The sequence below is a fragment of the Staurois parvus genome, unplaced genomic scaffold (genome assembly GCF_062004578.1).
Source record: "Staurois parvus isolate SC_StPar_1 unplaced genomic scaffold, SC_StPar_1.0 ptg000596l, whole genome shotgun sequence".
NCBI classification, from domain to species: domain Eukaryota; kingdom Metazoa; phylum Chordata; class Amphibia; order Anura; family Ranidae; genus Staurois; species Staurois parvus.
In genome coordinates, this window is record NW_028318392.1 from 1,192,247 (window position 1) to 1,210,505 (window position 18,259).

Genomic DNA, 18,259 nt, shown 5'->3' on the forward strand with positions numbered 1-18,259 from the left:
TCAGTGGGGGGAGGAATAGTGCCCCATCGTTGGTGTCAGTGGGGGGAGGAATAGTGCCCCATCGTTGGTGTCAGTGGGGGGAGGAATAGTGCCCCATCGTTGGTGTCAGTGGGGGGAGGAATAGTGCCCCATCGTTGGTGTCAGTGGGGGGAGGAATAGTGCCCCATCGTTGGTGTCAGTGGGGGGAGGAATAGTGCCCCATCGTTGGTGTCAGTGGGGGGAGGAATAGTGCCCCATCGTTGGTGTCAGTGGGGGGAGGAATAGTGCCCCATCGTTGGTGTCAGTGGGGGGAGGAATAGTGCCCCATCGTTGGTGTCAGTGGGGGGAGGAATAGTGCCCCATCGTTGGTGTCAGTGGGGGGAGGAATAGTGCCCCATCGTTGGTGTCAGTGGGGGGAGGAATAGTGCCCCATCGTTGGTGTCAGTGGGGGGAGGAATAGTGCCCCATCGTTGGTGTCAGTGGGGGGAGGAATAGTGCCCCATCGTTGGTGTCAGTGGGGGGAGGAATAGTGCCCCATCGTTGGTGTCAGTGGGGGGAGGAATAGTGCCCCATCGTTGGTGTCAGTGGGGGGAGGAATAGTGCCCCATCGTTGGTGTCAGTGGGGGGAGGAATAGTGCCCCATCATTGGTATTAGTGACACCAATGATGGGGCACTATTCCTCCCACTGACACCAATGATACTTACCTTGCTGACCCCTGCTCCAGCCTGGGCTCGCTCGCTCCCTCCCTCTCCCATGGTACAGACACTTACCGGTCAGATGTCTTCCTTCTCCGGCCGCTCTCCTCCTCTTCACTCGCTCGATCTTCGCGGTGCCGCTCGGCTCCTCCTCTCCAAGCTCCACCTCCTCGCCGGTGATTGGCCGCCTGTGTGCCTCTCCTGAGCTACAGTTCCGGCGGCCAATCACCGATGAGGATTGATCCCGGGTGTGTGTCCAGATGACAGGGACGGCATGTCATCCTGCCCACACCTGGAGACGGATAGAGGAGCGGTGTCTCGGTTCCTAAGGCCATCGGAAATATGTGTTTTCCGATGGTCTTAGGCGACCCCTGGGAAAGTGTCGTTCGACCCCCAAAGGGGTCGCGACCCACAGGTTGAGAACTGCTGCTCTATAGGAAGGAATGACACCAGCAGTGTTCCCACCTCCTATTGGTTGTCTTTATCTCTTTATGGACTAGGGCAGCAGTGGAAATATTTTTTAGGTTACCTGCATCATTTATTAGTAGGGGACACAGATATTATATTATTATTATTATTCAGGATTTATATAGCACCAACAATTTATGCAGTGCTTTACAACATAACGGCAGATTGGATAATTACAATATCATTTAAAACAATTCTAAAGGTTCATTTTTTTTTTTTTTGGGGGGGGATAACAAACATGCTATACTTACCTGCAGTGTGCAGTGGTTTTGCACAGAGCAACCTGGATCCTCCTCTTTTCGGGTTCCCTGCAGGCTCTCCTGGCCCCTACCTCCTGTCAGGTACCCCCACAGCACGCAGCTTGCAATGGGGGTACCTGCTGCTCCGTATATCCATTCACATACAGGGCGGCGGCTTGGCCATGCCCCCTCTCTCTCCTCATTGGCTGACTGGTTGTGATTGACAGCAGCTGGAACCAATGGCTCTCGCTTGCTGTCTCAGCCAACGAGGAGGAAGAGACCCAGGACAGCCGAGGCAGATTATTCACATCGCTGGATCGTGATAAGGCTCAGGTAAGTATTAAGGTGGGTAGGGGCACTGCTCCGCATAGAATGCATGAAGGTAAAAAACCTTGAGCCTTTACAACCACTTTAATACAGTAGGAACCAGAGGGTCCTGCTCATTAGAGCTAGATCTAAAGAATTATCTGCATATTTAGCAAAACTAGAACTTTCTGTAGTGCCCTTCTGACAATGGTAAAAGTATGCAATTTATGCTATATAGACATCTTGTTATGACTGGTACCATTTAATTTATACTGCATCAAAGCAGCTGATCTGGAGTAGCTGTACATAGCAACTAGTCAGCTTCTATCTTCAGCTTGTTCAGTTAGGCCTTGTTCGCACCACACTTGAAAAAAAAAAAAACTGATGGAAACTGATGTGCAGATTTCACTTGCAGAGACATCAGTTTCCATCATTTTCAAAGGTTTAGGGCTCATTCACACCAGGATGCAGAGATGTCAACAAAATCAGTTGTTCTCTATGTGCCCTGTTCACACCACAACACTAGTATAAAGTGCACATTTTTTTCTGCGCAGGAATCTGTAACGTGTATAAAACTCATTGAAGTGTGCATGGAAACTGATGTCTCCATCAGAGACTGATGGAAACTGATGTGCAGATTTCACTTGCAGAGACATCATTTTCCATGCACGCTTCAATGAGTTTTATACAGTTTACGGATTCCTGCGCAGAAAATAATCTGCACATTATAATAGTGTTGTGGTGTGAACAGGACACATAGAGAGCAACTGATTTTGTTGACATCTCTGCATCCTGGTGTGAATGAGCCCTAAATCTTTGAAAATGAAAGCAAGAAAGTGGTTTGGTTACCATGTGCAGCTGCTCCAGACTTTGTAAATTCCTCCAACTGAATTCAGGAAAGGTAGTGTTAAAAGTACAGAGTGGCTATGTTAAACTAGGTATCTCCACGTGTTCCAGCTAGCACTCTTCTGCTGAATGATGCACTGTGAAGTGGAGAAAGTTTAATGTTTACGGAAGAATTCCGGGAGACACATATTTACACAACAGCCAGTAAGGGAAGGTAATGTCAAGCACAGAACAGGAGGCAATCTATTTTAGCCTCTTTTATTTAGATTGCTATGATTGGTGATGGCTCAACTGAAAAGCCTAAAGCTAAACACATTTATTGAATTTCCATGCTGCAAAGTGCAGTAACTAAAAAATGACAACAGAAAGTTCTGCCTCATTGCCAATGAGTTTTCACTGTTTTTGCAGTGAAGACATAAAACCAAAAGTCAGTTAAAGCTCCACGGAAGTCACAAAGATTTCACTCAGGGAAAGTCATAGGGGAAGAATTACTAAAACTGGTGCACTGAGAATCTGGTGCAGCTGTGCATGGTAGCCAATCAGCTTCTAACTTCAGCTTGTTTGATAACCCCCGGTTAACATATATGCGGCTGTGCGGGCCTCGTTTTGTGTGGGCACGATAGCCCATTCATTTGAATGGACTCCCGTGCCCGTGATACACAGGGAAGAAGTCCCTGCACTTCTTCCGAAAATGTAGCCCACACGGGAACTTCGGTTCCCAGTATGGTTGCATTTCCAGTGCGGGCGGCGTTCCATTAGAACTAATGGCACCCACCTGTGGGTCCGCATTTCTCTGTGCGGGTGGTGCGGCTGCACGGATTTTCGTGCGGATCCACAGTGGCACCACCCGCACAGATGTGAACCTAGCCTTAAGCTTCGAAAAAGAAACCTGGAAATTATCTGGTTTCTATGCAGAGCTGCACCAGAATTTGCACTCTCCACTCATAGTACACAATCTGCACAGGGTGGAATTCAATAAAGCATTTACAACACTTTTCTGGTGGTAGGGTCCCTTTAATAACTGCTTCCTCCATGGACCCTGTACGTATACAGCCTGCCAGCATAAGCACTGTTCTGGGAAGAAGTAGCCATACACCTTCCTATTCTAGCCACTCATGCATGCCCTCCAGAGGTGCGCAGCTGCACAATCTGTGAGTGGATCATCCATCAGGGTACAGAACCAATGAAATTGGCCATGTACCATGCGATCGCTGTGACCAATTACAGTGATCACAAATGTAAAACACAGGCTGCTTGTTGAAGCCATCGGCTCTCCTCTTCAGAGTGCATGTGAGAAGAAGAATCTGTGCCCTAGTATTTGAATTTTCTGTGATTCAACTTTGAAGACTGTCATTTTACTGTGAAAACACACCTCAGCCATCTACAGAGCCCTGATTGCTAGTTAGGCAGTGTAAACTGTTACACACCAGTGCGGCATCAACATCTGTCCCAGTGTCATCAGTGCAGCATCTACATTTGTCCCAGTGTCCCCAGTACAACATCAACATCTGTACCAGTGTCTCCGTCACAACAGTACATGGTCAATGCCACATGAGTACATGGTCACCGATTCAGCCAGCAACATCTGTCGCAACGTCACCTTTACAGCATCAACATCTGTCTCCAGTGCAGCCATCAACATCTGTGTCCATGTCCACATCACACCAGTACAGTGTCACCAGTGCAATCAGCAGCAGCTGTATCTGATTGCTGGCACACCAGTACATTCCCACCGTTATACCAGTACAGTGTCACCAGAGCCAGCGTGACCTGTATGTGTCTAAATCTACTGGTTCCTTCTGGCCATTTACATCTTTTATAAGTCCGCAGAAGGATCTGGCGCCTACCTAAAGTATCAAGAGGAGATTTCACAGCCCTTACTTACCAGGAAGACTTTCCACCAAAAAAACCTTCATTCTAAAGCAGTCAGCAGGCTTCAGCAGCAGACGCTTTCCCTATATTATCCCTCCTACCGAAACAAGCCAAAACCCCGCCACCCCAAAATGTCATGTATGCACCAGAAATAGAATAAGTCGTGACATCTGTTACTATTGTCTCCAATGTCCCTTACAACCTGACCTCTGCATAGGAGACTGATTCTGTCGCTACTAAACCTCACAACGATATTAGTGAAGGTATGATGAAGATATTTTTCATGTGTCTGACTACCTGCTATTTCCCTTTATCTGATGTTCTGTGTACTGACCATTTGCCTGTTTTCCCAACCACGTTTCTGCCTCCTTCCTAGACCAACCAGTTGCCTGCATACTGACCATGCTTCTGCCTGCCACCTGAATGTGGTGCAATTCCCGTCCAAATCACATATGATTTCCCGCACCGCTAATATGTGAATGGAGACTGAAGGTTTAAAAAAAAACTTCACCCTTTACAACCACTTTAAGCCTTAGGATAAAATATGGATTTGACATTTCAGAGATGACAACAGATAGCAGTGTTCCACTGCAGCAGAAATATTTTTTCTGCCAACTGGATTACCCCCATTCAGAGATATTGCACATCATCAGCAACATTTAAAGACCATCAAGCAGTGTGGTTCATTATGGGCTCTAACTGGCACAGACCAGGAATCAATCTAGAGGCAGTCTATGAGATATAATGAAATTATGGACAAGGACATACCTGTCACCATGTGATCTGCTCTGCGGAGGCTCTCACTGCTGCTGCTCCCACTCCTATCCCAGCTACTAGTGCAGTCGTGGTCTCCCGACCATACAGAGGCTGCATGTGGTGGGGTCAGACTGTCAGTGGCGCTCGCGGCCCCATCCCCTCCCTGCTAGCTGGCGAATATGTACAGCCCTGCTTCCCATGTGTACCCGGTCGCTCGGCTGCGGGCAGCAGGGGGTTTAAGAGACAGCTGCTTTGTGCCCCACAACGACTGGGCCCCGGGTAGCTGACCATTTTGCCCCGCATTAAAGACGGCCCTGTGTGGGGTTCACATACACAGCCTAAGGGGTGCCAGGCCGTGATTATGTCAGAGAGGTGACACAGAAAGATGGCTAAACCAACTAAGTTAGCTCAGGTTCTCGGAGAAAGTGACTGGTGGGGGGATGAGGAGGGTCAGAAGGCAGACTGTGCCTGGAAGCAGCTGTAATGTCATATGTGTAAAGCAGTGTACAGAGAGGGCTGCCTGCCATATTTAGGCTGGTCTTCTGGTGTCATGGTACAGGGAATGACTCTCTTTACATTTAGGCTATATTACCCACAAGTAACTAGGGCTGGGGCAAATTGTAATGGTAGGAATCTTCTAATGGCTAGGTGCAGCTGCTGGCCCTGTTCACTGTCTACACAGCCCGCGATTACCTGCAGTGATCACTGCTGGATGCAGTTTGTGTGCTTCCAACAGTGATCACTGCAGTTAATTGCTGGCTGTGCAGAGAGACACAAATAGCTGTGGCTGCCGGTGACTTGTCAGTGTGAACGGGACCTGTGGCTGCACCTAGCCACTTAGAGCCACAACAGGAATCAAAAGATTCCAGCCATTACAATTCGCACCAGCATAAATCACCAGTTTGAATGTAGCCTCAGGGTTGCCACCTGTCTGGTTCAAAGTACGCAAAATCATGTGTAGTGAAAGAGTTTTTTTTTTTTTTTTTTTTTAAATGATCATGCTGAGGTTTATACAGGTCTTCATAGAGTCCTACTTGTTGCACAGCAATCTACGCAAATTTTATGGGTACATGAATGCTTTTGTTTACCCATGCCATTTTAAGCCTCTCCCACTGTTAAAGTAATGTGCACACTCCCACTGTTTCCTGTGGCATGCGCAGCTAAAGTGTTCAGGCTTGACTTCAAGAAAAGGTGACAACACTAGTACCATGGCTGGATCTAGGTGGGTGCTGGGGTGGGCAGTGCACCGTGACCATGCACTGTCTCAGGCTATTAATTTGAAAAGGGGGTGACCCCATGTTTTACAGAACCAGGTGACACCAACCCTAGAGACGCCACTGTTGAGATGCCCTGCCACTGTAGTACTGGGACTAAGATAACATAGGGGTCTAACATATGCAGAGTGAGGGGAGCTTATCCAGATGACAATAGCCATATTTGAACAATGACAGGAATCTCCAGCTGGCAGCTGAATGGGCTGGGGATGAGTCATTGATTGTTCAGAGTGGTTACCTGCAAAGCCAATAGCATAGGAATAGCTCATTTACAGTTTGTCAAGCCTGATTAAGGAACTCTGAAAGACTTAAGCTGCCCATAAATTCTGAATGAAGTGAAATTTCTTAATGAAAAAAAAATGCATTCCCCAATTCACGCAAGCAAGGCAGAAGGTGGACTTTTCCCCTATTTGCCATTGTGTTCTGACATCAGTACTCCTCAGCTCTCAGAGTACAGAGATCAGGAGCCGCACACTGACAAATGTTTTCCAACTTTCCCATTTGACAAAAGTCGATCCATACATTGACTTTCCTGGAGTGTAAACGTTCATAGATGGATCGAAATTCAGCCAGTCCCTGCTGAAACGGCTGAATTTCGATCCATCTATGGCCACCTTCATTCCCCATCTGGTCCACTTTATGAATGACAGTAGACAGCAGTGGGTGGATTCCATAGCCACTACTCCGTTCAATAGCAGCTATAGAATCTGTCCACTGTTTTCCACTGTCAATCACAAGGGAGGTGGACTTGATAAGGAACAAGTTTTAGAGCTCATGAACACTGCAGCTGATAAACTCACGTTTAGGAGCTGTTCAGCGGTTTTTTCAGCAGCCCCTGAACTCACCCTAATGTTTTCCTATGTTTCCATGTAGACATCTTTGTTTACAGTCGTTTACAAGCATTTGAGTTTACAGTTGTTTTTTTGAACGCAGAAAACTTGCGTTCAGCAGTTGATTTCATCAGCGTTTGCATCTGAACATTTTTTTTTAACTCTTCCAGTTCCTGATGCTGTCCAGAGCCTTTTTTCCTCATTAACAATGCACACCTTGTAATGACCAATTCACACCTCAGACCTCACCCACCCTTGGAAACAAAAGATATGATAATGACCATTCACACCTCAAATTCCTCATGAAGACCCCCTGCCAGGTGGCCTTAGTGACTCACTCCACCACACAACTATCCCACCCTTGGAAACAAAAGAAATGTTAATGAGCAACTCACACCTAAGCTAATTTCAACACATACTGCTGTCTCTGTTTCTACTCTCTGTATTTCTCTGAAATAGTTAACAATTTACCACTTTTCAGTGGATTTTGAGCATTTGGGAGGTTCTCCTGTGCTTATCTTTAAAAAACGCTTCTAAACGCAAAACACACATAAACACGGCATGCAAAAGCGGCTAAACAGACGTTTGTTTAACCTACATTTTCCAGCAGTTATTTTCCATCATTAAGAAGTGTCCCATGTACATGGAGCCTTAGAATCCACCCCACTAAAAAACTTTTTGGCTGCTTTGCATGTCTGTGTGATGAGTGCAGAGGCTCAGAAGGGAGGTTAGTAACACTGAGCCTGTGATTTCAGTAAAGACACTCCAGCCTAAGCACTGGCCACCTCCTGAGACAAAATTCAGGTACCTGTACATGAACCTGTCACAAGCGCAAGTTTTTGTGGAGTGGAGATGCAACGGAATTCTAAAGAGTGTCTACGACAAGCTTTATGAATTCCACTGACAGTCTTACCTCTACATTCCTGTTGTAAAAGTTTGTAGCCTATATAAATATGACTGCTGAGTCCAATAGGCACCAGGATTTGACCATGCTGCCCAGTGCACTTTGAAATCTAACATACCTGGTCAGACACAGGTCTGTTTCTCAAACTACAATACAATGTTTGTATGGGGACACTTGTGGACCCTTAAAGTTGGCCCATTATTTCTTCCCACAACTGAATACCTGAAAAACACGTGTCTTTAAATATGCAAGCAATAGTAGGTTACAGTGGTCTTAGCCCAGGCATTAACTGCCATAAGGATCAAACAATTTCCAGGTGCTCTGTACATAGAATGCCGTAGCAAAGCCTTGCAGATATACCACAGCCTAGACTAAATGTTTGTTCATTTCATAGGAAATGTCTAGCCTAATGCTGGGTTGTCTAGACTTAGAGTACAGGATTAGGTAACTAGCACTGTGCTGTGTGAAAACAAAACAGAATATACGGTTTCCGTTGGTCTAAGTTTATTTCGATTTATAGCTCCAGGTAGACCAGAAACAAAGAGTCAAGGCATGATTCAAAAGTAATGCAAATGTGCTTATGTTTAAAATGAAGAAAATGGGTCAATTTACCATAAACATTTCCATTGACATTTTCTGTATTATCCATATCAAAACTTGCTGTCAGGATGACAAATCGTAAAGATGCTGCTCATCAAGTCCAATTTTACAAGCAACCTGTAAGACAAAAAAGGACAAGCATATAGGAGAGGAATTTGTCAAGTCAAAAAAAAAAAAAAAAACATCCAGACTCCAGAGCTGTTTACAACAAGCCTGGGTCTAAAAAAAATCTGGAACACAGATAAAAGGACTGCATCAGTTCTGTAATGATGATGCTGGAAGCTGCACACATCACAGTAATGGCAAGATATAAATCACATATGTTTACTATCCTCTGTACCATATTATAAACAGCACTTGTCTCACCCGTCAGGACACATTACACTCATGCTCAGCAAACTTTTCTCCCCAGTCATAATAAATACCATCCTTTACCACAGTTACGCAGAAAGAAAAAAGTATAATTTTACGACTAAAAAGGCTGTTTTTATTTTATAGCCAGATTTGAAGAACATATTGTTTATTTGTATAGAATGTATATTTGTATCCCCAGTAGACTGCTTATCAGATATTTTTCATCTTCACCTATCTTGAATGAAACATTGTAAGGGGTTTTTTACTGTTAAAGTCATAAAGATGTGGAACTCCCTTCCACAATCGGAGGTTTCAGCAGAAAGGCAGTCCATAGACCGGCCGATAAATGAAAAATCGGTCGGCCCCATTGCCGATGCTGCCACCCTTTTCCAGCATGACCGATAAAAATAAATGAGGAGATCCGCGAAAAACGGCCAACAGGCTAGCCCCACTAACGGTGTGATTATCGACCGATTTTTCGTGCGGATGAAAATTCGGCCGATAAATTACCTGTCTATGGCCTGCAAAAGTGTTACTAACTTGAAAATACTTTTAGATGGGTATCCTACTGAACACAATATACAGGGATATGGGAAATGGTAGAGATACACACACAAACACACTAAACTGGATGGACTGGTGTCTTTATTCAACCTTACCAACTATGAAATTATGAAATAAAGAAACTGTTATTACTGGCCTTCTTCTGAAAATGGCCATTGTCTGGCATCAATACCTTCTGAGTGCCTGGCAAAAAACATGTAGACAAGGTTAAAGTGGGAATTCTTTATTGTTATACTTGTACTGGGACTCAAAGTATGGAAGCCAAAGTATAACAGCCATGGAACTTGCATTTTTAGGGGTAGCAGTCAAATGTACTTTATGGCGTTAATAATGTAGGGCAAAGACAGGCTTGAATCTGGTGCTCAGCTTATGACGTACAGTATATGACACTGCTCATTTGTCCCAAGCAGCATCTCTCATCCTGGGTTCAGTGGAACCCTACGATTCCTCCAGAGGTTGCTGGGGGTTCATTGAGCAATGAGCAACCTTTGTCTCTCAGATGAGTAACCACTTACACCAATGTGTGTGTTTAGCTATCTTTAAGGGGGGATTCTTCCCAAGGACCACAAACATAAGCAGCATTCTTCCCAATGTTCATCACATTACCATCACATCACCATGAGTAGTAGATATATTAGTTATTAACGGGGGATCCCGAAGCCTGGAAATTTATTTATTTATTCCTTCATGAAGAAACATTCAAGAATGGCTGGTCCAAGACATAAAATGGCCACAACACAAAGCGCTAAAGCAAGTGTTACGGACAGTGATGCATTCTCTGTTAAGATGGCCATAAACGTCACACTTTGGTAGGACAAAGTCACACTCTGCTAGTACAATTCTGTTTTACCTGGTATTCAATAAAGTCTTCACTTTGTGATGGATAAGAAAAACATTGACCATGATCAATGGATGTTGATTGACTTTGTTGTAAAAATTGTTTCAACTTGATCAGAGAGATCCCCTATTATTGTACATAATGGAAAATGAACAAATTTACAGTCCCAATGTGTGGTCATCAAGTCATTCTTATGATGAGCAACAGGTAGCACATCATCAATAACATCTAAATAAATAAGAAATTTCACTACATATGGCACCCACTATTTTCCCAACAAATACGCCTGGCAAAACCTAACTGAGCGGACAGAAGTTCATTTTGTTTTAGGTAGACCTTAGCACTAAACCTTATAGATATATCTTAAGGAGATTGTGACATTGCTCACGTGTAACTCTTCATAAGAGTAGCTACACATCATTAGGGCCTCTAACCAGCCCTGTAGGCAAATAATTTGCATCCAGAGCTAGCGTTCTCTGGCCACATACAAACTGGTCCACTGTATGCGGACATAGCATAGGTTGCTGCTGTTTCAAGATGCACCGTTTAGCTGCATATGAACGCAGCAGGCTAATCACCTGTATAACTGAACCCTTAGGAAGTGCCAAGTACCCGTCTGTTAGATGGTTTGCTGCAATATACTGTACATTTTCAGAAACATGACGCCCGACAAGATATCCACATTGTGGATATTATTTCATCATATATTTATGGTTATTTTTCATAGTAAAGGACTTTTTTGCGATGAACAAAATTCACATTTATTAACAGGCTTGTTAGTACAGCTAAGCATACATTGCTATTCTGGACTGGAAATGATGAACCTCACATTCAATGTTAAAAGCCAACCAGAGAAAGAAACCAAATCTACAGTAAAGCAGAAAATAAACAGGTTTTCTTCTACCCTCTTAAGAAGTACTTTGGATGCTTAGCAGACAAAACTTTTTGTCAAAGCAGTAATTCCTTGACATTTATGTTTTATTCTGCTACTGAAGCCAAGCTTGGGAAGATGCCAAACTATAATTAACCTGAGAAGAGACCACCATGTCAAAGTTAAAATCCAGAGTCATTAGGTTCTCCAGACACAATGCAGTCTCTGGTTCCATGAATGGTGACAATGTCTGTCCTGGAATCCTGTTCACATGGGGTTTGTAGGGTTACAGGAAATACACAACAATGAAACTCGGTGACAAGCAGGTGTGCCATTCATTATTCAACACAGTACAAAGCCAGTCCAATCTCTACCAACCTAATTACACTAAGGAAGTTTTTCTCAACTCTATTTCAGTCGCAGCAAGAGAGTATGCAAAATTCCAAGGCACCCCAGTCTGAAATGTTAAAAACTGAATGCTACTCATCAATGGTAAACCTGAGCCTGGGACAATGCACACAACCATCTTGATGAAATTAACTTTACCGCAAAAGCCCACCTTTACATCAGAGGTCCCCCATCGTGTCAGAGGACCCCTCATCAAGACAAGAGTCCCTCTATCACATCAGATTCCCACCATTTCTGAGTCTTCTCATCACATCAGACCCCCCACCCCATCACAAAGCTTTCCAATCACACAGTCACCTCTTCACGTCAGATTCTTACCTTTTTTGCTCCAGCAGCATCGCCGAGGGTGGGAGGTGAAGCAGGTCTGGAGGAGCCAGACTTCCATCCCCTCCTAAATGCAGGGGATGGCCTTGCATGCTGTTGCCTCTCAGCATCACAAGCTGCGACGGTGCAGGCATTCTGACCACCAATATCACAGTCAGGGGCGGACTGACAACTCATGGGGCCCCCAGGCAATAGGGGATCATGTAGCCCGTGTCCTTGCCCAAACTCAAAAAAGCCTACGAAAAAGGTACCAGGGGCATCTCATGGGGCCCCCTACTGACCCTGAGCCCTCAGGCAGTGCCCGAGTTTCCAAATGGTCAGTCCGCCCCTGATCACAGCAACAAACAATGCTATGCGTACTGACTTAGAGCTTTATTGGTTATTATGGTGCTGGTGGCAGCATGACAACTCATGATGTTGATGCAGGGCAAAGTGGGTCCTGTGCTCATTGCACCCTGGGGTAACCTAAATGTCACCTTGGTTGAGAAACACTGCAACAAGGGCCCATTCACACCATATGTGCTGGGATGCATTGCTTAATGCTTAATACAAAGCTTCCCAATTTGGGCAGTACCCACCATTATGTTGAGCCACATTCATATGCGCTGAAGAAAAGTAAGACAAGCTTTACGCTTATTCAGCTCAACGTATTTCGACATAATGCGCATTAAGTCTTGCTTTGAATCAAGAATCCTATAAATAAAGCGCTAAAAACGGCAATGAAAAAAAAAAAACCCACATTTCAGTTCATGAAAAAAATGAAACACAGTTTAGCACATCAATGTATGTCAAGGCACATGCATCAACGCTAGTATTATGGTGTGAATAGCCCCTCAAGGCTGGAAAACTCTTCCGGAGTAATTCTTACAAAGTAGTAGAGACTGTTTATGTCTACTTTCATTACTTATTTTAGCTTAGTCACTACTAATTCCCAGCTACAGCCTTATGCCTTTTTTCCAAGTTTTGTTTCACAGTGACACCAAGTGGATTATAAAATCAGTAAGAAAAGTATAGGGATTTCAGAAAAAGTTAGCTGGAATAAATATATTGGCACTTACATCATACGATAATATTATTTAAATGGAATGAATAACCAGTATAACAACCATTTTTTAAGTATTCCTGACATGAAAGAAATATCGGGGCTGCCACCACTGACCACCTATTGAAAATTCTAGTTGCCTGGCTGACCAGCTTAAGTCTTATGAGTTAAATAGCATGCCTTAGGAGTCCGCTAAGCTCTCGCAATGCAAAGCCCTATGTATTTTTGCATACTGAAAACCCAGAACACACAGGAGCATTTAATATAATCAAATGTGCCAGTTCATCAAACTCCCATAAATATTACATCTTATTATGCAAAGTAAATATACAGTATGTAAATCTACTGTTCACGGTTCCATAGAAAGCGTGCTTGCAGCAGAATGTGCACATCGCCATATAAACACACAAGTTAAGAAAGAATGTATATAGTGAATGCTTAACAAGAAAGAGCTTAGGCATCCAGGATCCGCCTCTGCACTGGAATCCTATAAAGGGACCATGCTCAAACGCCCTACTCAGCTCTGTCATTACATGCTAATGTCATACCTGCATGCTAATGTTGAGATTTATTGTCTGGAGGGCAAATGCAGAACAAGCAGGGACTGGTTCAATGTTATTGCAGCTTTCTGTTAAATTTTTGTATTTTTAGTGGGCAGACTGGAGATGAAAACAGTGCATCATAATTTTATTAGTGTATCATAATTATTATTCTTAAAGTGTAAAAACATAATTATAGCAAACATTTTAAAATATAGTTAATTAATAAAAAAAAATAAAATTCTTACCAAAAAATTTAAAGTGCATCTGCAGCCAGGCTAGGAATATTCAGTATTCACAAGTTTCACACAGGTGTGAAATGAGCTTTAAAACAAGCCCTCGCTTACTAACTGCAGGCACTGTGGAGTAATTCATCTGCAAAGTTCACAAGAGACACACTGCAGTAGCTCAAGTAATTTTCTCAACAGTTAAGCTACCCCTCATATGCATTTACTCTGTGTTCACATTACAGACTGAAAGGCTGGAAGCAGGGAGGGACCACCGGATCCCAGGCAAACAGGGGGGGCATTTACAGGAACAATGCACTGTGCTGCTCTCCCTGCAGCAGCTGAAAGAAGATTTCTCCCCTCCTCTTTCCTGCTGGCTTTCAGCTACTGGTGGGAAAGACACACAGTGCATAGTTTCTGTAATTTCCCTCCTGCCCCACCGCACCAATCTCCCTCCCTGTTCTGCCCACATCTGATCCTCCTCATTCCCAGCAGCACTGACGGCTTTCCTCTCCCGCTGTGCGCTGCAGGTACACAGGGGGACATGTCAGCTGTCAGCACTGAAAGCGAGGGAATAGGCCGGTAAATATATTCTTTACCGGTCTCTTCCTTTTCTGAATGGAAACAGTGAACGGTCAGTACTGATCACTTCTGTGTCAATTGATAACTGAGCATAGTAAACTAGTATAGTAAACTAAAGGATTTTTAAAAATTGTAAAAAAATAAATTTAAAAAATGAAGGGCTTATTCACACGGGTTCTGTGGCCCATACAGTGTGAATGAGCAATTTGTATTTCTCAACCAGGGTTCCACAGAAACCTAGGGTTCCTCCAGAGGTTGCTAGGGGTTCCTTGAGCAATGAGAAATTTCTGACTCTCAGAAACATTTCTAATGATACCAATGATCTTTTTAGCTATCTGTAAGGGGGTAATTCTTCCCAATGACACAAGTGTTAGGAGCATTCTTCCCACTGACCATCACACTATTGTATCATGAGTTTTAGACATTGTAAATTTTTTTTGTAGGGGTTCCCTGAGACCAGAAAGTTTTTTCAGGGTTTCCTCTGTGTTGAAAATTTTGAAAAAGGCTGCTCTATAGGGATGCAGTGGCTGCATCAACGCAGCTGCAGGTCCAAATCTGATAAGCGTTCAGGTGTGGGTGAGTAGCCCTGAATGCATATTGTCGGTGTTTGGGGCCATACACCTGCATTCACACGCCTGTTAAATTAGGACCTGGCTGTGACCATAGAACTGGTGCATCCCCACGACATAGGCTGCCCACACAAAGCAAAAGCCACATATAAAAAAAATAAATAAATAAGATTCACACCATACAGGCCACAGCACCTATGTGAATGTGTCCCAAGACCTCATTTACACACAGAACTTTATTAACTCAACACAGTTATCTTTTAGATTTAGCAAGAATTTTGTACATTATGTTTCTGTCCACCAATAAGGATTTTAGTGTATATTTTGGTGAAAAATATTTTCATATTTTTTTTTTGTTGGGGGGGGGGGGATAAGTTGACGACTTCACTTTAAAGACCTGCCTCTCCATTGAACCTGCAGAAATATGGACACAAGGTCACACAGGAACTCATCAAAGCCATCATTAACAAAAATGTTGTAATTACTACACAAGCCATTTTTTAATGTGAAGCTATAAGAAAAAATAAAAACAACACCTTTAATCTTCAACTAGCTATAGTTTTGTAAATTGGCTGAAGTATATTATGGCAAAACAAGTTTATGGAGACGAATACTCAAGACAGTGACCCGTTACAGAAGGATCTTCACAAAATGGCAGCTCTAGCATATACATGCCAATGAAATATATGGCTCATTTACACCATGAGGTACACCCAAAAATGTCCACTTTCGTATTTTAGGGCAGCTGATAAATTTCAATAGGTTGTCCTTTGAAAGTGATTTTTTTCAATTTACACTGCACCAAAATGCATAGTACCATGTGTTTTGGTAGTCACACGAATCTGCCAAAGGTAGCACGTGGTAAAAAACGCATGGTTTTGTACACATTCCCACACTGCACCTGGTGTGAACAAGTCCCTAATGTTTATCAATGTAACATTAGGCTCCAAGGCCATACTAGCACAGTTACCCCATATACCCTTAACACAGAACTAGGGGAATATTAGTCTGGATAAAAAAGAAGCAATAAAACAAACAAACACTAGACCAATATTGCCTCTATAAATTATAGTAATGGCCTTGTCGGAAATATGGGGTGCTGTTTTGGGCACCACAATGTAAAATAGAATATTTAGAAAGTGTTCAATGGTGACCACATAAATTTATACAGAGGATACAAAGTCTAACACTATACAGTTTTCGCCCAATTTCCTTTAGATTTACCTTCAACTGTGTAGTGCAAGGGCCTGCCTAATTGGATACAATTGAAAGTGTTGTTCAGGTTTGACCTCATATTATATGGTTTATGGTAAATCTAACGCAATTTTCTAAAGAAAATTGTATAGTGTATGGCCGGCCTTAATTACAATAACAGGTTGGGCTTGTTTAGTAATTAAAGCAGAGTTCCAGTGCAAATGTGAAAAAATAACTGTAGCTGCTGACTCTTAAAAAACAGCCACTCACCTGTTCCTTGATCCTGCAGTGATTCTCCCCCCCCCCCCAGCGGCCTGTTTCATCAGCTACCCTGTGTTCCTGGAACCTGCATCTTCAGTGTGGGCACCCAGCTGTGACAGCTTGCATCTTCACAGCCAGGTGCTCACTGCGCATATGCAAGTAGTGCTGCTCTTTCTGAATAGTCTCGTAGTCTTCTGGGACCTGTCACGTGTCCCAGAAGACAATTCCCCTTTCCGATCGCCTAGGCGATTGCAGTGGAAGTGGGAGCGCGTACCTGTCAAATTCTCTCCCCCCCCCTGCTCCCCAAAGGTGCTAATTCTTAATGGGGAGCGGGAGACCAGTCCAGCGGGCTGAACGAAAAAAAAAAACCTGAAGAGCACACAACTATCCAATGTTAGTACAGCGATCTCCTCGCTGGGCTATTGTGTTCTGACAGAGCCAATGGCTGGCAGCACTGATCGGCTGCTGGATTTCCAGCATGCCCGTTTGACAGTACCCGGTTGTTCTACCAATTTGTGTCAACAGGCAGGTGTACACACGGGCTGAATGTCGGCTGGTTTCTATTGAACCGGGAGATACCGAGCAATCCTAGGCTGGTGTGTACAGGGCTTACAAAAACCATGGTCAGTTGTCTAGCTGTGCTGGGAACTCAGTCTGCTCTCCTCCAAGGATTAGACTTCTGCTGACACCTCCTCCTAATCTCTAGGCACATTTCCCCAAAACCCGGCCCTCCATTTTCTAGCTGCAACAACCACATATGGAACTCTTCCTCCTCTGTCAACAATCGCCATCCATTCAGTTTAATTTCTATCCCCCTGCTTCCAAAAACCAGCCCCCCCCCAAAATCTCATGTGCCCACTGGAATGCCTGCTCTGTAACAAGCTCACATCTGTGCATGACCCAGCTATCTCCTATTGCTTTAACATACTTGCCATTACTGAAACCTGGCATCAAGATTCTGACTCTGCTTCTCCTGCTGCCCTCACTCATCCAGACCCAGTGAATGGAAAGGAAATGTAGTTGGATTCCTTCTATCAACCTCTGTGATTTAATCGGCCTTCTGGACCAGTATAACGCATTTTTGATGACTTCTCTGCCTAGTTGCCTTACTTTCTCTCCTCTGAAATACCCACTATCATTCTTGGTGACATTACCATTCCTGGTAATGTTAACAGCCTGGCTACATTTCAATTTAACCTCATTTTTTGACCTAACACAATGGACAAACACTTCCACTCACTCCGATGGTAACACACTTGACCTGGTCTTCTCCAATCTCCGCACTCCTGGCAACCTCACCAATATCCCCCTTCCTCTCTGTGAACACAACCTCATCCGTTTCACAGTGTCCTTGTCTTCAACCACATATCCCTCAAAGCATCAAACAATTACTCATAGAAATCTTTGCTTTTCTGTTCTGCTACTGACCACCTCTATGACAATCTCTCCCCTGCCTTGTCCTAACCTGGACACCTCTGTCTACAACAGTTCACTTATCCTCACTGGGCACACTTGCTCCTCTAACTACACAGAGAATCGGGCCCTGACCGATACAACCTTGGAAAACTAACACCAAACATCTCAAGAGACATAACTGTGCTCTTGAGCGACTGTGGCATAAAACCAAATTTCTACATGACTTCACCCTATACAAATCTCCCTCCTAAAATACAAATCCTGCCTCCATGCTTGCCAAACAAACCTACTTTATCACT

General features: G+C 43.9%; 1 protein-coding gene across 3 annotated transcripts in view; it reads right to left on the reverse strand.

Annotated features, from left to right (window-relative positions):
- Positions 1-18,259, reverse strand: part of KANK1 (KN motif and ankyrin repeat domains 1) — a 301,099-nt gene that overhangs the window by 104,483 nt on the left and 178,357 nt on the right. For all 3 annotated transcript variants that reach the window (XM_089692583.1, XM_089692584.1, XM_089692582.1), the window contains one exon: positions 8,784-8,888. In XM_089692583.1, coding sequence (XP_089548709.1) covers positions 8,784-8,820 — 37 coding nt within the window. In that variant the 5' untranslated portion in view covers positions 8,821-8,888. The remainder of the gene's footprint in view (positions 1-8,783; positions 8,889-18,259) is intronic.